At 32.7% G+C, this 25,747-nt stretch overlaps 1 protein-coding gene across 1 annotated transcript in view; it reads right to left on the bottom strand.

The window, feature by feature from the left end:
- The window catches only part of LOC117115392 (ubiquitin carboxyl-terminal hydrolase 31-like), a 46,186-nt gene that overhangs the window by 7,755 nt on the left and 12,684 nt on the right, over positions 1-25,747 (bottom strand). The window contains exons 2-10 of the mRNA XM_033259160.1: positions 19,867-20,199; positions 15,861-16,099; positions 14,112-14,223; positions 5,151-5,248; positions 4,277-4,357; positions 2,824-2,953; positions 1,567-1,692; positions 1,004-1,247; positions 206-478 (exon numbers count right to left, since the gene is read on the bottom strand). Of these exons, the coding sequence (XP_033115051.1) occupies positions 206-478; positions 1,004-1,247; positions 1,567-1,692; positions 2,824-2,953; positions 4,277-4,357; positions 5,151-5,248; positions 14,112-14,223; positions 15,861-16,099; positions 19,867-20,199 (1,636 nt within the window). The remainder of the gene's footprint in view (positions 1-205; positions 479-1,003; positions 1,248-1,566; positions 1,693-2,823; positions 2,954-4,276; positions 4,358-5,150; positions 5,249-14,111; positions 14,224-15,860; positions 16,100-19,866; positions 20,200-25,747) is intronic.

Raw genomic sequence — 25,747 nt, 5'->3', positions numbered from 1 at the left:
GTACCACTGGTCTAATCTATCACAGTTAATTAATGAAGACAATGCAGTCAATTGATCAAACTTATACTGATATAAATTCAAGTCCAACAAATTAATAATTGATTTTCTCAAAATTATTTTGTTGGGTGGCAGTGATTGTTTTCGTGGGGACATGTCGCATATATATACGCTACTAGAGGGAGCACTCTATTTGAGTCCTACTCACCAGCTTCACTCAGCATCTCCTCATCTTGAGAACTCCCTTGAGAGTTTGCATGCTTATAACCATTGGCCTTAGCCGCAGGCGTTCGATACACCCAATGCTCTGAGGTCGATGAACTTGTAGAGCTGCCAGAGCTGACGCTACCGTTTGAGAGGCATCGGCGATGGTAGAACAGAATGTAAGCGGCCTTTGTTATCACCTTGTCATCTTGGACTGGTGTCACCTTTGTGTCGTCAAAGTTATACCACTGGTTGTCTGTTGGATTCTTGCAAAAAGCTACAAAATATATTCCAAAATATAATTATATTTTAATGAATGATACACAGCACAGTACAACATTGCATAACATTTTGACTAAAATTTGTAATTTGAGTTTTCCATATATGTATTTTTATCTTACTCTTCCTTTTCAACGCAATTCTTACTCTAGCCTAAAATTGGGGACAGAAGGGTGTGTTTTATGCAATACGGTAGTTGAAGTGTCTTTGTGTGGAAATGCCAAGTGAGACAATTTTATTTTTTTTTTCAAAAACCTTGTAATATATGGTGAGTAACATATCAAAATATCATTTATAATAATCACTGATTAAGATATGGGATAAAAGAAGAAGTAAATTTTGTTTTGCCTTTCAATTTTACTTGCCTAATGTTTGTTTATATAATGAATTGCCTATTTCTTCAATGTGTTCTGAGGAACCTTTTATATAGTTAAATTCACTTATAGGTAATCCTCAGGCTTTTGTTTTTGTTTTCTAATCAGGACTATAGGGTATTTTATAAATAAATAAATAAAAATCTGACCAGTGTAATGTCCACCACTCAATGTTCCCATGTGGTTACAGACAGCATAAAGGTCGTACACATTACTATCGCTGTATTGCATTGAGCGTCGCCGGTGCTGACGCCAGGGAGACCAACTTGTTAGTGTGTTTAGAGTGTTTGTGTGTGACCCGTGTTGAAGCCTGCGTTCTTGATACTGCGATAAATCCAGACCGCTGACCGGGAATTGCACCAGTGTGTTGAGTTTGCTTCGTGTGGAATCAGTCTGAAACATGAAAAAAGTGTTTAATAACAGATGCTGAGATATATAGAATTATTAATTTATATACATTTTAATGTGGTATGGAAAAAGATACAGGCCATGGCAACACACCAGCTAACGGTTAGCAGGATCAAAATAAATAACATACGCGCTCATCCCTGCGTTCACACAAGAAAATCCCTGATCCAGATATCAAAAAAGAAGAAGGATCACTAGCCAATAGGAAACTGGAAATTGGAAATGTGCAGTGTGATTGGTTAGCGATATAAACATGCTCAACTTGCTAACCGATAGCACTCGCTAAGGATGACTTTTGACTTACTTGTTGGAATCTTTTCAAGTGTAGAATAAGGATATCGGGTAGAGACCATAATCCAAGTTTCTTTTTGGTTCCTTGCTGTAGTTTCTTACAATGTGAACAATGCCAAGCGTCATCATCATCTCCAAGCTAGGAAAAAACAATTATATGTACATAACAAAATCATGCTAATTCTTGAGTCATCACATTATGTCCGTCAAAATTATGATGATATCAATCATATTCATCATCTTTTTATTATTATTGTTATAACAAGCCAATTCGTAGTTCAAACTGCCCATTCCCATATGAAGGTCAATCAGAATAAACAAACATACACACGGCTTATGCCGATTGACCTTGGATACGGGCATGTGCACTTCAAACTACAAATTTGCTAATTATCATCACCACCAATCATTACCATCACAAATAATTATCACAACCATCAAAAATAATTATCACTACCATCACAAATCAATGCTTATCATGTAATGTAATGTAGTGGACTTGATATAGCACATTATACCGAAGTCTCAATGCGCTTAAAAAGATGATAAAAATTATAAAAAAAGCAACCTATTGTAACCAAGAGACTGTTTGAATGCTGAGTGAACAGACTGAGCAGATAAACCAAACATCACTGCATCGTTTGCCCGCAATTTAACCCTTTCCAGTCTGCCCCATTACCATTGCCTGAGGCTGTACCAAAGCTGAGAAATTACATCATCTACACTAATTGTCTGGTTTTTACTGGGCGCAGGCATTTTATTTGGTCTGAATACAGGAGGCCCTCTACAGAAATACTCCTACATCACTCTCAAACAATCCCATAGAGGGCAGCCTAGTCATAAAAAAAATTATTATTAAATCTATACTGAGCGTACGTACGACGCCCCTCGCTATAAAGTATGGTCAAAGAGGGTGTCGTCGCGACGCCATACGAATGGAAAGGGTTAAGACCATTGATCATCATCATAATCATCACATGTATATTTTTTGTTATTTCATTCTCATCCAAAGAGTGACTTGCCACTACAACGATGTATGCATCAGTGATATTCTGAGACTATTGTAAATGAAAAAAAAAAACGAGCTTTGTGCATGCCTCATCACGTTACTTTCCATGTGGAATTGCGACAGCCAATTGCCAACACCATGCATGCCCGGCTTTAGATATATAGTTGCTTGTAATTATGTGCAACTTGAACCCTTGACCTCCAGTTTGAAAGATGGAACCACAATCAATGTGCCATGTGCTTAACACAACATTAAACTCACCATCTCCTCCTTAGTGTACAGATCGAAGCAGTCAAACAGATTTGCTCCGATTGGTTTCTGATGAGCAAGTCTCTCTGCTTTAACACTTTCATGTTCCTCGATGTAGATAGACAACACCCACTGAGAAAACCTACGCACAAAAACAAAATTAAATTGATTTACCTTTATGTTAAAATGAATCAATCGCCCATATATAGTCATGACATGCTTATATATGGTCATGATATGATGTCATCATTACCATTTAGGTATGTCACATGTCAAATAAAATACTGCTTCATTATTATGCATGTTTTATTTAATTATTTGTTTACGCTGTAACATCCTGCCAAGAGAACAACCTGGTTTAATGCCCTTTGTTATGTTAATAAAGAATATTGCCATCTGTATCTACCACAAGAAGACTGTGCAATGTGTATCAATATGGAAAAAAAATAAAATGCTGAAATCATTCTTGTTTTTTATTGATTGTTAATATTTGTTTTTTAATTTTTATGCGGAAAAATATAATAAATAAACAATAGCAAAAACTTAATGGTGAATTTAAAGGTACACAGGGAGACAATTCTCTACTCTTTTGAAAAAAAAGGGTACTGGGTTTATTTACCATGTACACAGTACATATTGCACATGGGACAAACAACGTAAATATCTTGATTCATTCTAATCTGAAACGAATGGAGAGCATTGGATGGAATTTAATGAGGCACCAAGTTACGTAAAACCCTGCTTCCGAAACTCTGGGACCCAAGTTGCGATTTTCCACACTAGCCGCGACCCATCTAATAATTTGGTAGTAAATTGCACAGCGACTTTCATTGGATCCCGGATATTTGATGTTCATGTTTTAAAAATGAATACTCAACATTGGTATTACATCGATTTTTCTGCTCCTAAATTCTGAAACTCTCTGAACCCCACAATTACGTATCTCTGATCAGGAATAATTCAAATCCAGTCTTAAATCCTTCCTCTTCAAATGGATCAACTTCTTTTTAACATCTTCCAGCGCCGATGACAAGCTTGTTTTTGTTTGCTTTAATAGGCGCTTTAAAAATGTGTATTATTATTATTATTATTAATATTTTCATTACTATTTATCTGTGGTGGATCCAAGAATTTGGCATACAGGGAGTCCAGGGAGAGTCCATCCATTTACAGTGGGCTTGAGGTAAATATTTTAAGATTATGACACCACTAGGCGGCTGGAAATAGCACTCTTAGATTTAAATTTGATTACAATTTTTTTTTTTTTTTTTTTAAATTTAGGGAGAAGGAGGTGGCTGTCTCCTCCCCTTCAATCAGAGATTTATTAACGTCCCTATTCGCAGTGGGAAAATTTTGCCGACCCACATTTTGGGAAGCATGGATGTAAAACGTGGTACAGCACATACATAGTGGCTACCACTCACAGATTAATTATTACTACTATTTATAATTCAAATGTGCTTGCCTCGTCCTCAAGTCCTTGTCCCACTCAATAACTGCCTTCACATGGCATGGCTCTCCCTGTGTTTCTGACAACTGCAACATCCTGAAAATCAAGAAAATTGATAATATGGAAATGGATTTAACAACACCAACAATCACATATAGGTACCGTGTCCTAATACTTGACCTCTTTATCTAAAGCGTGGCGCTCTAGCTTGGTGATTTACATAATTTTCCATTCAATCCTAGAATTCTGGGTTCAAATCCTGTCAGACGAGAAATGTTTTTTTCTCATAACTAAAAACCAGTGGGATATGCCCAGGAGTGTTGATTAGGTGGGGACTGATGCGTGTACAGATGGGGGAGGCACATGTGTGAATGTTAAGCAGGAGATTGATGATTAAGTAAGGGGGAGTTAGCTGGCAAAAAATTTAAGTGTTTTTATGAAGTGATTTTTATTAATTTTTTGGCTCAGCAAATTGCAATGGGGGAGCTTTGAAGTGTGTGAGCTTTTATTTAAAGATGCAAGCCCTCCCCCACCCCACCCCAAGCTTGAATGAGATGACAAAAGATAAAATAAAATTGACTAACAGTTCTTCAGCTTGGCTTTGGTGTTACCTATTTCAAGAATTTCCTGCACTCATTAAAAATACTATCTAATTTCATAATATCATGGTATGTACATTTTTTGCTTATGTGTCAACAATATTAGTCGAATAACTTGATAAATAGTGAACATTTTTTGTAATCCATTAATGCATTCCTTACACAAGTACCATAATGTAGCTCTCCTTTAATAATATGAAAAAAAAAACCATGCAGATCCATTTCAAATTAAAATACTACTACTATTAGTATTAATACAAATTAGAATTGTAAAATTAATTCATACGTACTTATTAACAATTGAGTTATGTAGTGGTCTCAGTTCTTCTGATAGAATGTAACATCGGTTGCCGAATTCATTTATAATTGCCAGCTTGAACAAGGTACCCTAAATTAAAATACAAGTACAAAAGAACTGTATATCTTAACAACCATGGTACCCTTGTCCTATGAACTCTTGGGTTAGGAGAGTGATTTGAGCCCACTGAGAACATCCATAACAAAGGGTTCTTTGCCAAAACCTTACTGCTGGGTTCAACAGTAAAATGCTACACAGGACCAATGGTTGCGCCAAGATTTTCCTGACAAGGGGTCTGAGGTCCCCAACGAAAAAAAAGTGAATGTGGATGGGCATCACTCAAAATCTCTTGAAAGTGTTCCAGGGAGAGAAGCCCTCGAAATATATGACAATTTAGGGGTTTCAAAGGATATGTAGAAAATAAATTTTTCTCTTCCCGACGAATTGTGGTTTTTTTCTTCCCAGTTGGGGGGGGGGGGGAAACATCTTGGAAAGTCTGTGCAAAATAAATGAGCATGTGTAACAAGCGAATGAGATGAGCCTAAATTGCTGACAATGCATTATGCTACGCTACATTATTCTACGCTACACTATTCTACACTATATGTTGTACACTGCACTGTGCTGCTCATAGAAAGATATAATTTCAAAAACGACTTTTTAATGTGCTATTTCATTTCTTTTTTTATTCAAACTAATGGTGTGATAAATGATATTCTGATGTCTAATCACTTGAGATTTATTGTAAAAACAGAAAGTATTGTATGTACTAATCTATCATACTTAATTATATTTCCACATCCTGGACATAAGTACTTCACATTAGCTCTAAACAGCATTAATAGCTGTAAACATTTTTTAAACCATTAATTTTCGTTTATGAATGCCTTTTTTTTATTTTCCTACTTAAGGAGCTTATACAGGTCTCATGCATGTCTATCCTTGTAATACTTTCTAATCATCCCTTAACACAACATGTCCAGCATTCAGTTTTGCAATTGTAAAATTTGTTTGCACATGGCCCCCATGAACCGCACCCACTCCACTGGATTTTCATCTGTTATCAATCTACAGTATGAATGGTGTTGTAATGTACCTTCTTGCTAATAATATGCATGCCCGAGCATCCTAACCTACAATAGTTCAATGGACCTTCCTATGAGCGTGTCGATTATTAATAACTGACAAATCAGAACATTGCTAAGGTTACGCGCTGGTCCTACAAACACACACATGTTCCAGAAACGCCTGTTTTTACGTACAACCATTTAGGCATCCTTTGTTGAGGGATCCTACCAACAATATCCAAGGGGTGCAGCTTAGCGGAATGGTGATACAGGATTTTTTTCTCAACCAACAAATAAACATATAATAATGATACTTTGAGGGTATCGTTTGGCTTTTGGAGAGATTGCTACTTAAAGATGTCCCTTGCTAATGTCAAAAAATCATAAAAAATAATTATGAAATATACTTGCTCATATTGCAATAGCATACAAATTATTAACTTGTGCATAAAAATTATTTAACTTAAAAAATATGTACCCTGATTTTTAAACCAAAAAATTATAATAAAAATAATAAAACACTTCCAGTGACTGGAAGTGTTTCTATAATTTTTCGCTGTAAACTGATGTGTAGACATTTTTTAAATACACTAATTTCTATGTTCAAGTTGATACCTTTTATGTTACTTCAAAATGGGTAAGTTAATTTCAAAAAATATTTTTATGATTTTTTTGGTATTTAGCATGGGACAATACATCTTTAAGAAAGTGATTAAGTTCACTGTTGGCATATCAATGGCCCTTTGTTTCTAAAAATTTGTTAATTAAACTTCTAAGCCATGAAAAGCTTTAAACAACTGATTCAATGTGTGTACTTGCCGTGCAAACCTTCGAACAACCTTTGTAAAAGTCTGTCCAGATTATCAAATTTTCATAACAACAAAAAACATGTGTATGCCCAAATATAGTCATGATGTGCTTATATATGGTCATGATATGATGTCATCATGACCATACTTAGACAAGCCACACTTTCTTGTCAAATAAAATCTTATAGTTAGGCCTGGGCTTAAGAATCGATTATTTGAAGGTTTGCATGGCAAAAACACATATTGAATCAAGTTTTAGCTTTGCGGTACAGTAATCCCAAACACATTACTACAAAAATGCTAAATTTGATTACTAGTCAATGAACAGACACTGTATAACTGTGTAGTAGCCATTTTCAGGGAGGGTGGGTGATAACGCTCGTATTTTTTCTGTCTTGCTTGGCTCTAGCACCATGAGCGCACCATGCAGATATCGGCGCCTTATAAATGTCCATTATTATTATTACCTCTAAAAAATAGGAGTGAATTTTAGGGTTGGGCAAGAGAGTTAATAAAGGTGGGTGGAGGACAGTGAAATTTGCTTCAGACTGGGTGGAAAACTTCAAGGCTGGATGGCCCCGCCCTCTTCTGCCAGTCGTAACTACATCCCTGACATTAAAAATCTACACGTTATATGCCATGAATTAAATTTTAAGAATACAGTACAAGGGTTTGTATGTTAGCAAACCTTGTTTTCTGTTGTATCATCATTGGAAGATTAAAATTTTATTGAATTCCAGAGCTAACACAGAGAGGAGACGGATTTGTCTGACGACAATCAGCTGGCGCAGTCTATGACCAGCTTTTGTACACATGTGAAATTTGTCATTCATTCTGGTTTATTAACATACAGTAGTAACAGAACACTGAATTGGAATAAACAGTATTAAAAACACAACAGCATCTGTTGCAATAAATAGGTACCAATATACATGCATATTATTCAGGTCTACAGTACATAGATTAACATAATACACTATATATTATTATATACCATATATTATGTTATACTGTATATTATATTATATATATATATATATTATATTATATATATATTATTATATTATATATTAACAATAATATAGTAAATAGTATTAAAAACACAACAGCACCTGTTGCAATTAGTAGACAAATATAGGTAAACCATTTATATGCATATTATTCAGGTCTGCAATACCATAATACAACAACATAATACACAATATATTATTATATATTATAAATATATATTATATTATATATTATATTATGTAATATATTATATATTACATTATATATTATACATTATTATATTATATATTATATAATATTATATATATTATTATTAATATGCCTCTGTTGTTACAAAAAAGAAACAATAAAGTTATTATTATTATTATTATTATTATTATTATTTTCACTCAAACCACATACCTATCTACATAAACCATACACACTAAAATACCTCACATTCAATATACCGTAGAATGAAACTTTAAAATATATAGATAATTATATAATCATTTTAAAATTTTAGTTTTTCTATACTGTAGAATTAAACTTTAAAATATATAGATAATTATATAATCATTTTAAAATTTTAGTTTTTCTAATTTATAATTATTATTGCATGGTAAAATATTGCCTTAAATGCTTGCATGCAGCACAGTACCTGATATTTTTGAAAATATATTATCCTGATGATGAAAAAAAAAAGCAGACATTCTCAACAAAAACAGTTTTTTTCAAAACTATCTACGTGGTGTACCGCAAGCATTTACGACATTTCTATTTCAATATTTAAAAAAATTTTAAAAGTGCAAAATTTACATACTGTAATATCCGTTGACGCGTGACCTTATAAAATATGAACTTGAGAAGATAATCAAGTGAATACAGTTTAGTCGCTATACCGCAGGTTAATCCACAAGGAATAGGCAATCATGCCGCTAAACGTGTTAGCTCAATTCCCACGGGGAAGATGTTAATACGTCTGAAGCACCTTGAAGGTGTACTGTACACCATTCTTGCATGAACATTAGAATGCTAAAGTTATCTATTTATAAGGTAAGACTTATTTTATACCATGTTTACAAGAAATTTTTTTTTTTTTAAGATCGCCGGAGGACAGACAAAAATAAATTTGCTGTTTCATTAGGCAAAATGTTGCTTTTATAAGCTTCTATGAGGAGGAAAAAAATAAAGGAAATTATTGGCAAATAAAAAAAAAGTGCAAAAGGAAACATACATTGTTCCATCCTACTTAACTTTCATGTGGTGGTTGTCAAGGAGCCGAATAATCACAGCCAAATTAATACCACAAATTACTGTACAGTAATTAGATTTGAAACAGGGTCTTTATTACTGTATGCAGGAAGCAGGACCATAACCTATCAGCCAAATGCTCAGTTGCATTATAAGTATTTTCTTTGCGCAGACGATACATAAAAAAAATTGTTAGGAAAATAGATGCGCAGAATAATAACTACAGCATAAATAAATTTGTTATATTAATAATAATATATAAATATTAGTATGTAGTTAAATATAATATTAGTTATATAGGGAAGGCGGATTACGCAGCGTGATCTGTTTGAATTCCGGACCTCGAGGTCAGGAGTTCATGCTGTCCATTCTTAACTGGCCATGCATAGATACCTCAGCTTGCATCGTTGTAAAAGTGGCTTATTCTCATGTTTCAGCCTTAGTTGAAAGAAAACAGAAATCGGCCTTTATTTTCCAAAATACACGGATGGATTTCTAGGCCTTATTTTTGCGCGAAGGACACATTTCCCACGCAGGCTTTGTTACAGTTTGACATGTATCATTATGATGTAGGCCTATCAGAATGTGGTTATCTACGTATGCACCTTCATCTGTGCATTATTTAATAGTCTTAATGTGTTCAGTAATAACATTGACAATGTAATCTCTTTCAATCTATTGCTGTGCTATTTTTAACTTGATGTTCTTTACATTAATGTACTGCACATTGAATTTACTGTATAATAAACCTAAAATACACAATGCCTTTGCAGAGCATCTCATCTGCATGTCTAAACCTTGGTTACTATAAAAAACAAACAAGGATGTATGTTTACTATCACAAATGGCAAACAGACAGAGTTTGTGGTGAATATACTGTACTCCCTAAAATCAAAGATTCTCGAACAGCAAAAAAAAATAATGATAAATAAATAAATTACCCAAAGTATGACTAAAATAAATGCTAATAGTTTAAATATATTATTTTATACAACATTTAAAATACTGGTAACTAAATGATGGTATTGAAGATGATATTGGTGATAAATATTATGATGATAATGATAATACTGAAGATAATAACATTGATGATGATAATGATGGTGATAATTATGATAATGATTGTAATAACGTCAATGATAGTGGCACTGAATATTAATAAAGTTAACAATGTTAATGATCACGATGATGATAATTTTTCATTTCATTTATTTCTCTCAACAAATACAAATATATACAAGTACAATTAAAACGGACAGGAGAACAACAGAGGAGAGAGGAAACCAAAAAGCGAACTAAATCTACTATCAAGTGGTTCCCATCCCAGATAATGATGAAGATTGTAGTGGGGATAATGATAGTGGTAGTATAGTGATAATCATTATGATAGTGATGATGATAATAATGATGGTGGCTGTGTGTATGTATTTGTTTGTTTGTTTTTATTTCTTTATTCTTTTTTTTCTTTAATTAAACATCACCAAAAAAAAAAAACAAATTACATTATACATCATAATCATTTAAAAGAAAAATTGAAAGGAAAAAGGCAAAGCACAGAATGAAAAACATCAAAATGGGTATAGTTGTGGGTATAATTATAATGGTAATAAAGTAATGGTGTTATACTCACGATACTGGTGATAATCATCAATATACTGATGATGGTAACAATAGATAATCATGATGATGATGATGATAGTTTTCATGATGATGATAGTGAATGTTATAGTAATGGTGTTATGCTCATGATACTGGTGATGATCATCAATTGATGATGGTAATAATAGATAATGATGATGATGAGGATAGATTTCATGATGATGACGATAGTGGATGTTATAGTAATGGTGGTGTTATGCTCATGATACTGGTGATGATCATCAATATACTGATGATGGTAATAATAGATAATCATGATGATGATGAGGATAGATTTCATGATGATGATGGTGGATGTTATAGTAATAGTGGTGGTGCTAATGATGGTAGTATATTGTTGATCTAATGATAATGTTAATGCAATGGTAGGCATTTTAGAATAGGAAGCTGTTTAGCCAGTAAAATATGATATATTACACTCAACCATAAATAATAATAATGGTGTTATAATCATGATACTGGTGATGATCATCAATATATTGATGATGGTAATAATAGATAATGATGATGATGAGGATAGATTTCATGATGATGACGATAGTGGATGTTATAGTAATAGTGGTGTTATGCTCATGATACTGGTGATGATCATCAATATACTGATGATGGTAATAATAGATAATCATGATGATGATGATGATGATAGATTTCATGATGATAATAGTGGATGTTATAGTAATGGTGTTATACTCATGATACTGGTGATGATCATTAATATACTGGTGATGGTAATAATAGATCTAATCATTATGATGATAAGGATAGATTTTATGATGATGATGGTGGATGTTATAGTAATAGTGGTAGTATATGATGGTAGTATATTGTTGATCTAATGATAATGTTAATGCAATGATAGGCATTTTAGAATAGGAAGCTGTTTAGCCAGTAATATATGATATATTACACTCAACCATAAATAAATATGCCTGTCTCTAGGTATCTTAATAATATATCCGAAAGCTACAACCTTTGTATGCTGTGTACAGAGCATTTGCAATTATTTTAAGTTATTGAATCAAAAGCAGCGACATGTTGGCTCTCGGAAAGGGCTTCGTAGATTACTTAATGGCAAGACAAATCAATGACAAAATTATCAATGAATGGGTTGATTATTAATAATCAAATGAATAAATGAGAACAAAGATAATTCACCTATTAAAATCAATGAGAGGATGAATAAATGAAACAATTATTGCTGAAAGACCAATTGATGATGCTAAGAAAAATTATAATAATAATAATAATAATAATAATAATAACAATAACAATAAATAATAATAACAATAATATTTAATAAAAATAATAACAATAACAATAAGATTTAAAAATAAAAATAATAATAATAATGATAACAATAATATTTAATAATAAAAACAATAAAAACAACAACAATAATAATAACAATAACAATAATATTTAATAAAATAATAATAACAATAATATTTAATAATAAAAATAATAATAATAATAATAATCATCATAATAATAATAACATTTAATAATAATAATAAAAAGAAATAATAATAATAATAATAATAATAATAAACAATAATAATAATAATGATAATAAGAATAATAATAACAATAATATTTAATAAAATAATAACAACAATAATATTTAATAATAAAAATAATCATAATAATAATCATAATAATAACATTTAATAATAATAAAAAGAAATAATAATAATAATAATAATAATAATAAACAATAATAATAATAATAATAATAATAATAATAATAATAATAATAATAATAATAAACAATAAAATCTACCTTAAGTGGAACATGATGATGAAGTGGAATGATAATAATATCAACTATAATAATGATAACTTTGGATTCTCATTTGTGTTTTTGAACAGCCTGATTGTAAAATGTAAATATTTTAGTTGTCATGTATACAATGTTTTGATATTTAACTTTTTAGACATTTTCTGCGTATGTGAAAATTCAACTGATTTTATTTTAGTTGTGAATAAAAGTATATTGTATTTTATTTTAAAAGTTAAAGTATTTAATTTAATGTTTTATCTTCAAGGAATATAAACTTAAAACTTTCTAAAAACATGATTTTAAGATTTTAAATATTTTGTTTAATCTAAAAAAATATATTCTAATTTTAATAAAAGCTAATAACAATATACACAAATAAATGTATTTTTCTTTATTTATTGTTTTTAACAACATTGAAGATATATCTATAGTATTAGCTAATAAGAAATAATAAATGTAATATAATATAAATAAAAAATAAATAAATAGTAATAAAATACAATGTAATACTATTCAGATGCAAAAAGGCATTTTGAATATTTTTTTATAAATGGCAAAACAATATTCTAAATTTTAATCAAAAGCTACTAACAGTTTTAAATACACAAAGAATTTTAATTAAATTTGTTAGCAACCTAGAAAATGTATCTATGGAATAATAAATGCAACATAAAATAAATAGTAATGAATAATAAATATATAATACATTATAAAGTACATAGAGTACAATACTATTGAATTCTATAAATGTCTATTTTAAAAATAAATAAATCATTGAGAATTGAATACAAAGGAGGAATAATTTGTTGGAAACAAAAGAGATACAAGGATATCATATTTTAATGATTTATTGAATATTAAGTTGATGGGCAGATTATGCAAAGAAAACTGCTGGATGCATCATAATATACAGTACATCTTCTTCAATTATCTTTGCTACATCCGGGAATATTTTTTACTGTAGAAAAATGAGTTAGCATACAAGTCATGCTAAGCTTGTTGGTTTTTAGGCTGGGCTCTGTGAATGCTAAGGACACCTTAGGAGAAATTGGAGGGCTACAGTAGGAAAACTATGGGTATCTATAGGGTTCTAGGAGAGAATGTAGGACAAAAAAACCACCCAGGACAATAATCACTCGGACAAAAACCACCCAAAATGAACTATACCATTGTTAAATTTGGGTGGGCAGAAATGTGGACAATGTTGGATGGGCATGTATTTATCTAGCTTTAAAATAGGATAAGTGTATTTTTTGCATTTCAATTCCCATAAAGTGCATTTGTAGGACAACACGTTTGTTCGATACGCGCATATTCCTGGCACTGTTCTGATTGGTCAGTTGTTTAAGTTTGATTGACACTCTGGAAGGAAGGCGACAATTATATGAACTCACCTGGTTTAGGGCGTCTTCTATGTTATTGCATTCTAAAGCTTTCAGTATGACCTTCTGTAGCTGTTGGAATGTGACCCCTCTGTCAACCTCTATCGCCACCGGTAAGCCGAACCTTAATGAAACAAAACAAGTTCACAACATTAAAACACGTTTAAACGGCTGTCTAATTTGATTTTGTGACCTTGCGTTATGCATTCCAGTTGCGTTATTCAACAAATGTGTAATGAAATTTACTAATTGTGAATATTGTTTGTTGTGATGTTAATGAACTTACACGCGAGTGACAGCTTTGATAATGAAAAAAATGTTAATGAAAGAATACAATTAGATTAGTGGATTAAAAAGAGAAATGAAGTGTAGCAAAGTGCTTAATTTAAGGCGTCTTATAGATATATACAAGCTAACTTAATTTCATCATAACTACTGTATACTGTAGTGGTTCCGTTTAACTTTTCTGTAAGGCGAAATTTTTATGACTTCAAAGGAGGGTGCAAAGAAAATATGATTACAATTTTATTTTCTTAGTTTGCAAAAAGAGCTGACAAACTTTTTTTTAACGTCAGGTAGAAACTGAGGGCACACTTGGGCTTCATTCAAGTTGTTGCATACATAATGTAATTATTTATTCATTTATTTATTTATTATTATTATCATTTATATTGTGCTTTTTCTTTGATAAAGCGCTTCTTTTCCCTGGTCATTGAGTCAACATGCTTTAAGTGTTGCTGCTTGTATCAGTGCAGGAGCAGTCAACCCAACTAGGTACTACAGTAGGTCTACTCCTGGGTAGAGAGAAGCAAGGCAAATAAAATGCCTTGTTCCAGGACAGACGTGAAATGTAGTGATTGAAACCCCGACCTCAAGGTTGGGAATCCAAACCATTCTGTAATTGGATTGGTAATTATTTTCTGTTTATTTAATTCTGAATAAAAAAAAACAAATATAGCTAGTGGGATAAAAATCACGAATACATCTTTTTTTTGCTGAAAATTCCTACTTCTATAACAGAGGATACACTAAAAGGCTCCCCAAACAAAAAGATCATAATCAGCAGATGGTTGGTTCGCAAACCAATGTATGTCTGACCTAAAGCAGGGGACCCACGCATCAGTGAGTTGTGGGAGTCCCCAACGAACGGGACATCATCATACGAACAATAACATTCTCAAAGAAACTAACCTATCTCCAGCAAATTCAAGATATTTGCATGTTTTTACTCCCTGATGGGTATTGCAACAACATAAAATTAGGTATACTACGAAAACTCATTTAACCATATTTCCCAGAAGTTGTTTATTCCACCTTTGACAGCTTTGCCTACCGTACATGGAAGTTTGTCACTGTGCCTAGAAAAAAAATTATCTAATAGACTAATTCTTTTTCATCAAAACAATTAAAAAGAGCTCCTAGGAAACAAGTCCCTTGAACTTAAAGAATAAATCTAATATAGATCTCAGTCTGGGAAAATATTAACAAGTATTATAATTTTGCAATCATAATTATATTTGACAGAAAAAAAAGAAGTTGTAATACATTCCACTTCAATTATGTTGACTATACTGTATATTCTGGATGCAAATTATAATTATTATAATTCAACACTTATAATTAAATAGTACACACTGCAAGGCTTATGATGCTAGGCCTTGTTTGGTGAATCACGAGCCATTATTTTTTCTGTACACAGATATGGCGCAACAGGGCAAGAGTTTGTAATCTTAAATTATCTTTATTAACATTTAACGATACCTTCTTCCACCAACACCAGTCCCTTGTTGATTTACAAACACAAATTTAATGACATCGTGGGCTTGACGGAATGAATGGACATGAACAAACGGAACAACGTTGGTGGCGTTGGCCAAGTCTTGCGGGTTGTGAGGTATCTCAATGGCGTATATACTATCACCGTCATGTATCTCTCTCAGCGGCTGTTTATTCGTGAAGGAACGATGGAAACCATCAAAGTAAACTTCTGTTAAGATCATCTAAAAGGGAAAAAAAATATCCAGTACTGATTAGCATTGCATACTGTACGGTACTTTAATGTAAATCATTAATTACCGTATTTATTCAAATAAACGCCCTGCTTTAAATAAACACCCACTGAATTAAGATGCCCTTTTCTCTAAAACCTTATTTGGAATACAGCAACATCTCCCAATTACGAACCTCCCATTTACGAACTCTTGAGTTTTACGAACCAAATTGCGGCGATGACAATCACCGCAATTTCTCTTTTTGATGATTGGAGGCACTATTCACATGGATTCGCAATCTAAAAGAATAATAACACTGGTTTTGGGAATTTATGGTCATGCTCTCATTCGGAAATCCCTTTAAATGAATACTTCGCAGTGTGCACAGGTAATTTTGGCTTCAGTAAAGTAATATTTTGTTGCAGAAAACAGTAAAAATCCAAGTCTTATTTCGTGACAAATGTTTTCTCCCATGGCAAGGATTACTGTTAGGCCTACCTAGCCCTGTACTTTCTAGCATGGCCTACAGTAGGCATATCATCACCCCCTCAAAAACCCTTCCCAACAATAATGCTTTGGGGTGTTCATTCAGATAAATACGGTAATTATAATTTCAATAGATAACGTGATAAAATTAAAGCTTTGAAATCATGTAAATAAAATGAAATATATTGACATAATTTATAATCATTGTGTTTGATTAATTAGTGTGTATAATGCTAAGCTATACTAAAACAGAATAAAAAAATAACTAAATAATTAGTTAAAAAATAGAGTATGTCAACACTAATTAATACAAAACAAACACCAAAAAATAATACATACGTAAATAGCAGATGCAAACAACTAATAATTGGATGCAAAAATGTAGGTTGAATTCTATTCGTAAACTAAAGTGTCATTGACAACCTGTGGCATGTAGACTTTACTTGCCATTAAATTGAAAAAGGGTCAAACAAGACATATAATCATGAAGCTTACAGAAGTAGAGATAGGCAAGCTTTTTTTTTATACCTTGTCTGCCATTTTTTATACCTTGTCTGCCTTTTTTATACCTTGTCTGCCTTTTTTTTTCTACCTTGTCTGCCTTTTTTTTTTCTACCTTGTCTGCCTCCAATTAAAGACCATTTTTGAGATTAGGGTCTCCATGGTCCTTGGCAGCTTTGGTCTCTATTAATTAGATAATAAAGATAAAAGATATTTGCGATAATTTAATTATCCCATTCATATTTAATCCCATTTTAATATGGGACAACAGAAAAGAGGTCTTTAATTGGAGGGGTTTTTAATTAGAGGGAGACCAGTTAAAAATCACCTCTCATATTATTTTGTGAGCTGGCGCAGCGTCACCTAACAATCGTGCCCCCACTTCATATAGCCTTGGTTATTCCAGCAAATATAGAAACACTAGGCAAAAGTAGAGATTTTAAAATCATTTTTAATATCATTATTTTCCTTTAACTTCCTACACAAACCGCTAACCTTCCCTACAGCCTATAGTATTATGTTTTGCACTCTCATCAAGAAGATGAAAAAAATAACGATCCCTTTGCCGGGAGACGAATGCTAGTATTTCCTTGTTAATGACAGAATTCTATACGCTACACTAACTTCTCTCTGTGATCCTGCCAAATTACCATTACTGCACGAAACCGGGCTCTTAGAACAAACGCGTGGAATTAATTCTGTTAATATTGCGAGTCCTTTAATCAGCATAGTTTTGCTTCCAATTAAAGTCTTGCTTTCGGCCAGTATTATTAGAGTGTAGGTGGCTAGATTACTTTATACTGGACAGATTGGTAAACATATCAGACATTATACTTATAAAAAAACTTAGCTAATAAGATTGTCGCTTGCATTTCTTAATCAACAAAATATGAATATTGCTCAATGGGTACATTTCCCAGTAGACACAACAAGATACAAGATAAACTATTGTCCAATATTAAAAATATTATACAACATTTTTTTGTAGTGTGAACTGATGATGACATAATTAATGTCGAAATATTGTCATCCAGATGATGGCATAATTAATGTCAAAATATTGAATCCCGACATGATGTCGTGCATTTCAATACTTGGAGTAATACTATTTAAACTGAGATAGGTATTAGTGGAGCTGTAGCATTGATGTTTAAGATGCCTGCCTTCTCATGGTCTTAGGTTCAAATCCTACCACAATTTTTTTTTTCGCACAACTATAAACAGCTCCCACTCCCCAAAGTAAGTCTCAATATGAGATATAGACGTGTGCACATTACATAAAAATTTATGAGTGCACTTGATAATTTGTATTATAAGTACAGAGAGCAGCTTAGCTCAGTCGGCTAAACTGCCGGAAGCCATTGTGTGCGTGCTGAAACATGGATATCTCTTGGTCCCAAGTTCAATTCCTATCACTGCTCTCCTTGTACAGTACTGTATTTCAGCTGCAGGGCTGAAATACAAGTTACGATAGCGCACCGTCTTTTTCAGATGAGACGTTTAAGTCGTTGGTCCTGTGTGCATTATGTCCCATTTGTATGTTAAAGAATGGAGTACACTCTTCAGAATGATCTAGGATTATCCTCGGTGTTTACACTAAACAAATTCATCCATCCATCCAAAAATGAATATATTAATTAAGATTTTGTTCATAATAATTTCAAAGAAATATATGAGGCAAAGATAAGCCAAACCAGTCACTCGTCACAAAAACTGATTTTTAGTTATAATACAGGGTTAAAGATGAAAATGAGAGCTAGAAAATGGTAAAAAAAATCATTTAAATGCAACATTTCCTAATGAAGTTACAAGCGTTTAAACATACAGCTGTTTAAAGTACAATATTTGAGAAATCAACCTTTGAAGTTTATGATTTCAGGCATTTCTCGGGCAGAAACCATCACCAAATTGTTAAAAATTGTTGTTTTAACATTGAAAATAGGGGGAAAAAAATAGCATATCAATTATCATGATGTATAAATATAAAGGTTAGTTTAGACCAATAAATTTGGATTTAAAAAAATTTGACATTCCAGCATGTTTTGGCCAACTCTGAAACACGATTTGCGATGAGTGACTGGTTTGGCTTGTCTTTACCACATATTATACCTCTATTCAGTCTAATGGATCACTCCCTAATGTCAATCAAACTGAACAACTAGTGTTGTTCCACAAACGCATGTATGTGCATATATTTTTAGTCATTTTGTGGGAACTTAGCAACAATATCCAAGGGCGGAGCTTAGAGGAAAGGCCCAATCAGAACAGGCCAAAAGTTAAATTGTAGAAAACACTACCAACCAACACTTATTCACAAATGTCAATGTTTGGTGTTTTTTTTTTGGTTTTTGCCTCATCACTTTTTTTATGATTCATTAATCATCCTAACCAATACTGAAAATGTTTATAATTGTATATATTAAAATTCAATCAAACATTCATAATATTGATATGAATCTAGTTTCTGTATAGAAGGTATGCCATCCCGAAACTAGGGTACTGTTGGTAAATGTTACACTGAGTAATTACTGTAGCATAAGAATGTAGCAGTATACTTTATTACAGGGAAGCCATAATACTTTTTCTCAACTTTAGCAATACCTGTAGTACTGTAGGTCGATTCCAGTATGACCCATCATTTTAAAGGTTACAATGTGGAGAATAAGAATATATTAAAATGTTCAGTTTTTATTTTTGATCACTAATGATACTGGTTTTGGGATGGCAAAATATTGGCATTTAATATTGAAAATGTTTATAATTAGTATTGCAATCAAATATTGACATACCCTAGTTTCTGTAATATTGCAAGTCTTCGCAATGCTTGTCTTGAGGTCACTAATTTTGGACTCGATTTTCATCGTAATCGCAAACCGTACAATCCTCGGCGTGGCATTAACATACACCATTACCACGTTGATTGGTCGTGTAGTCCTCTGCGGTAAAGGCAGTGAGACGCACAGGAACGGATCAAACGTGTTGCTCTGCTCACCGCAGTTAGGACAAGTGAGCGATGAGCGGAATTGAGCCTGGAACAGGTCGTGTACGAAGCTATGATTGCAGCGAATGTGATTGGCTAATGCCTCGGCTGCTAGGTATTCATCAGATCTACCGTTTGAATTCTGGGAAGAAAAAAATTAATATTTACACTTTAACTTACATACTATAATATAAACTAGAAAGAAACAAAAATAAATCTGAAAATTATCAAAACCGGAAAACCTGTAAAAAATTAAGTAAACACTTAATTATTCATAATTAATACACGAACAAATATTTAAATTATTATCCAAAAAAAAAAAAAAAACATAAAAAAAAAGTTCAGCTTTCACTTACTGTATTAAATAATTAAAATATTAAAATTTGTCTACTAATAAAATTGATAAAGTTCACAAAATATCTTTCAAATAAATTGCCTATGAAATTCTATTACAAATAGCCTTAAGTTGCCATATTAGTCAGTAATACAAGAAAATAAATGAGTCAGTAGCATTTCTTTTGATTAAACACTAAATTCACAAACTTCCATCTCAGTTGTTGGGACTTGATCAGGTGTCGTGTAAGATTACTAAAAATATACAAATGAGTTGAAGTCTTAGTAGTGGTCATCTGTTATGAAAGGTAAATAGATGACCCCTTCAAAAGACATGTCAACTTTTAAGATCGTAGAAATAGAGAGTATTTTGCTTTCACAGTACTGTACAGTATTACAATGATCATAAAGTTAGGATAATTTCAAAAACCACATTTTTCCCAAAGACATTTTTTTATAGGGCCTTTTCACAATGACATAAATGAAAGAGCATTGATGAGGTACCAGCAATGAATCTAAAGACCTTGCCAATTGCGTGATGTACTGTAATCTATCTCAATTCCAGCAATTCTGAAGCTGAGCCTGCCATCCGCTTCAAGCTGGTGGCGCTGTAATCGATTTTCCTGTCTCCCACTGAAAAGGTCCGAAAAATTATGATCACGACCCACCCAGAAAAAATTCTGGATACACCCCTGACCAGTGCATAAAATTCTTGAGGGAAAAGCAAAGAGATTGTGGGTAAAATAAAACGGTCTGCCCAAGAACGCATGCAACCCTCACTCTTTAACTACTGGAAGTCAGGCACTTATACTTTTTTCTTTTTTTACTCCTTTTCCGCCTGCTTCTAATTTGTATGGTAATCTGTCTATTTACACTCATTGAGCCTGTCAGTCTACATCAAGGGCTATTAGATTAGACAAATTGATATGAACAGTAATTCTGGAAACTAAACCAACATTGAATTGAAGGCTCAACAACAAACTGCAATAAGCTGGATGGGTTTGTTGTTTATTTCAAAAACAAACACAGAAATACGTCAACATAATATGCGCCTATATACTATTATATTAATATTACTTCCTGCAATATGCTTATAAAAAACTAATGATGACATTATTGTCGAACCGACATGATGGCGTGCATTTCGATACTTGAAAAATGTGTCATAATATCGTATGCTTATATTTTGTCAATTTGTTTAAAATGGCATCAAACAGTACATACTTAAAATTTCATATTCATTATATTTTTAAAATATACAGTACAGGCCAACTGTCTAATTAACCACGTAAAATGGATAATATAATATTATACTTTACATACATTATTATATTTACATATAGTAAGAGCTTTTATTTAATTTATTATTTAATATATCACTGTTCATTAACACTGTTTATGATCACTGTCTTTGTCCTTCATGGTCATTGTTACAAAAGTGAATCCATAATATACAGTAGAATATAGTCCAAACTGATTTACATTCAGTGAAAACACCTGAGAACACCACTGAAAAGACCACTGATAACTCAAGGGAACACCACTGAAAACCATTGGGAACACTACTAACACACCTGGGAACACCATTGTTAACACTTGGGATCAGTTGATCTCAAATGTGCATACAGTAGAAGAGTGTTCTATAGCGCATCAAATTGGACTTTGAGAAATGTACTGTTAATAGAATGTTATCAATATCAGGGTTTATTTAATCCACCACACAATGAGGTGGCATGATTTACATAGACATACAAGTAGCATCATGGTTGTTCATTTTACCCGCAAGTTATCTCGAAAACAAACAATAATATTCCACTTTGGCTCTCTAACCTTTATCAAAAACGTTCAAGAATCCTGGGTTTGATAGATGGTAGTTCCTTAAATGTAGCCTACTCAGGTCTGATTTCACATACCCGCATACCCCCCGGGAAAAAGTCCAGGTTGTGATTTAAATGATCAACACAGAAAAAAAACCCACAAAGATTGCAGTCTGAACAGACCGAATAATTAGTCACCAAAGTTGACGTCATCAAAATTTACCCGACTGGGTATTAAAATAAAAGTTGTTTACATCGTCCTATGCTAATGCATTGAGCGGAGTCAAAAGTGGTGCCTTTTAAATTGTCTACAATGTAATGAAGTTAGCGTAGAAGATACTTTTTATAACAAAGTAAACATTTTGAATGATTCATAGATTCATGAGATTAAGGTTGGTTTGATTTAAATTTCAATTCAGACTAAAAATATGAAGAATTTTGAGAAGCCTTCTACTGTAGGGTGCCTAGGTCCGTCGCTCGCAGGACTCGCCACATCCAGCGCTGACTACTGTAAAGGTGATCGCTGTTGATTAGAGGTACATATTCAGCTGAAAAAACTGTCACCAAGTCATTTTGCTGCAATTTCTGTATGAAATACTTAAACTATTAGACAAACTTAAATTGCTGAATTGTAGAATAAGATGTTTCTTTTGACTACGATGACCGATGAGTTACAACAGACGAATGTTATTTGTATGACTCTGAAGTCTAGGGCTAGGCCTGTGTTCACGCGAGGAGGCTATGCAAAAATATTCAAGTTTTAAATTTTTTTTTTCACTCTATTTCAAATTTAGCGGATCAATACTGCGACGTTTAAAGAAATATTTACCAAGGCTTTTCGATAAGTTCTTTTACGATAAAATGTACAAATAACAAAATTTGAGGAGTTTAAAGACCTCTCACATTTTACTCAAGCGGAGGCTTATTGTGTGAAAAAAACTGCCACCTAGCTGTTTGTTTTGATGTTATACCCATTATAACCGCTTTGGTGTGGGGACTATTCACCAAATTCAGTCGATTAGACATGGTAAAAATTTGCCTCTAGATTTGCCATCCCTATAAAAATATGGATTTTTTTTTTTTTATCGATAGGGTAATTCTTTTTTGAGCCAACTCCCAAATTTGGCCTAATTTAATATTCTAGGCAATAATCTTATACCAACAGAACCACGGTATAAGGACTCATAACTTGCCAGTTAAGATGCATTAACCTTCAAGTATCATACTATATAGCGGTATGTGATTACCCCTGGTAGAAGCGCATAGATGACCTATTGCTAATTGACACTAATTGAGGATGTTGGATAAAAAAATCTCAGATTCAAACCAAAGTTACTGAGACACAGTAAGTTCCTACACAGAAATATTGTGCATAAATAACACAGTAGCATATAATAGCATTATTATTGTTTACGATAAAATTTCTACCCCCGTGACGCCACAGGACTTTCTTTGGTACACTGACCTCACTGACCTAAAATCCGAAGCACCCCTTTGGTTTGGACTCCTGTTAGACTTTTGGACCATGTTGGTAAATATCTGAAACCACTATTATACTGTAGTAACCCCATCCCCATTTTCCAAGAAATACATTAAAACCTTACCAGTTTAAAATTACGAGTCAGATTTGCAAGATAAATATTTATGGTACTGCAATAAATGATTATCAAGCTCCCTTGAATTATTTAATGTATCCCTGTGAACTGAATATTTTAAATAGATGAGTCACTATACAACATGTAAACCAATGTTTGAAGTTTATAAATAGTAGAGTCAATCTATTTATATAACACGTTACCAAGAAAAACGTTCCTGTTGAAATTATGAGTTCTCCATGCATTAATACACATAAAGTGGAAAAACATTTCACTAACAGCATAAAATATCCGAAAACCTCAACAGTGATGGACCATATTATTATTGCAACAGCCAAAAAGTTGAGGTTAGCTTTATTACCAATAACTACAGTACAAGTGAAATTCCTCTGTTTTCTGCTATGCTTAAAGAAATTAAACTCCACTTCAACACAAACGAAAAAGTCAACAGATTATAGGGCCAGATCCAGAGATGTCCAAAAGGAGGGGCCAAAAGGGGTACCAAAACTGGGGTTGATCGAGATAACACCACCCTAGGGGGTCCGGGAATTCCCGTGAATTTTTTGTTTTCTAGACGAACCAAAAATATAACCTGTGAGGCGTTTTGGATGATCAATATTTTTTTTTCTTTCTTTCTTTTTTTTTTTCACCTTCCAAAAATGGGAACCAGTCTGTTCACCCTTCACCTAATTCCTCCTCTGGACTAGTTACGATGCACAAGATTGTTCATCAAAAGATTGATCTGAAGTTTGAAAACCACTAACAGACGAGCGACTGCAGCCAGGTGCATTAGAAACCATATCCCACTGTCAATTAAATAAAGGTACCAAGAGCCAAGACCAATCGTTTCCAGTATTCCTTCTTCCATAGTAATAAGGCTGGAACGCCCCCCACCCCCTTACACTACTACAATGATTATTAATCCTGTCGCCTTGAGCAAGCAAGTTGCAAATTTTGACTAGTCCCTCCTCTCTCGCCTTAACTCAACTAATGACAATAGGGTTCGCTGAGGCCAGGGGCCCTGTGGCTCTATGAGAATGGGTACCATTTTTCGGTCCTAGTTGCCAAGTCCATTGTGGGATTTAGATGTGTTTTTCAATCATGTCTGCCATTTTATTTAAATTAACAGTTAGTACTAACCGATCGGGTGTTCTCACACAGGTGCTAACAGTTATCACTAACGGTTAGCGCTAACGGTTACCTCCCGATCTGTGTATGTAAGGCTCTCATGTTTTTATTAAATGTCTTTATATTCAATTCATCTTTTTCAATACACTGTACTTACTGCAGTACATGTATTATATATTTTATTAATGAAATTTGGACCACAATCAAAGCAAGAAAGTTGAATTAAATAAATATTTCTTAACTAAATAAACAAAGGAACAATATACGTAAATAAATATGAATTAATTAATAAACTAATGTTAATGAATAAATGAATCAATCAATAAATTTAAAAGAAATAAATTATGGTTATTTTAAATCTTAATCTATAATTTTGTGATGAATTCACTGTACTCTGCATTGTACTATATATATTTATACTGTATCTCTCTTTTCTAATTCCCAATTAATTTTTTTTAAACTCTTTGATTATCCTCTTAATCAATTACTCAAAGGCAAGCCACAGTAAATGTTCAAGAAAGCATTTCATATAATTATAATTAGTAAAAACATTTATGTTGTTAGGAAATTTCATGCTGTATCTTTCACCATGATCCTTGGGAAGACGTAATAAATAACCGGGAAACTAAAACCATTTTAAATTATTTATTCATTTGAGTCCTTTTTTCAATGTTGAACCTTATCAATAGCTCCCTCTACAGTAAGCCCATATTTTTTAGCTACAGGTTTACAGTGTGTACTTGGAAAATGTTGCACTCAGCCAGCAATCAAATGTTAAGTGAGGAGTTTGTGATGCGAGTCCCAAAGGGCTGATAAA

This window comes from Anneissia japonica, unplaced genomic scaffold, assembly GCF_011630105.1.
Source record: "Anneissia japonica isolate Jap-2015-1 unplaced genomic scaffold, ASM1163010v1 scaffold287704_len1198815_cov201, whole genome shotgun sequence".
In the NCBI taxonomy this organism is placed as follows: domain Eukaryota; kingdom Metazoa; phylum Echinodermata; class Crinoidea; order Comatulida; family Comatulidae; genus Anneissia; species Anneissia japonica.
The sequence above is the reverse complement of the archived record's forward strand: the minus strand, read 5'-3'. Positions and strand labels throughout refer to the sequence as shown.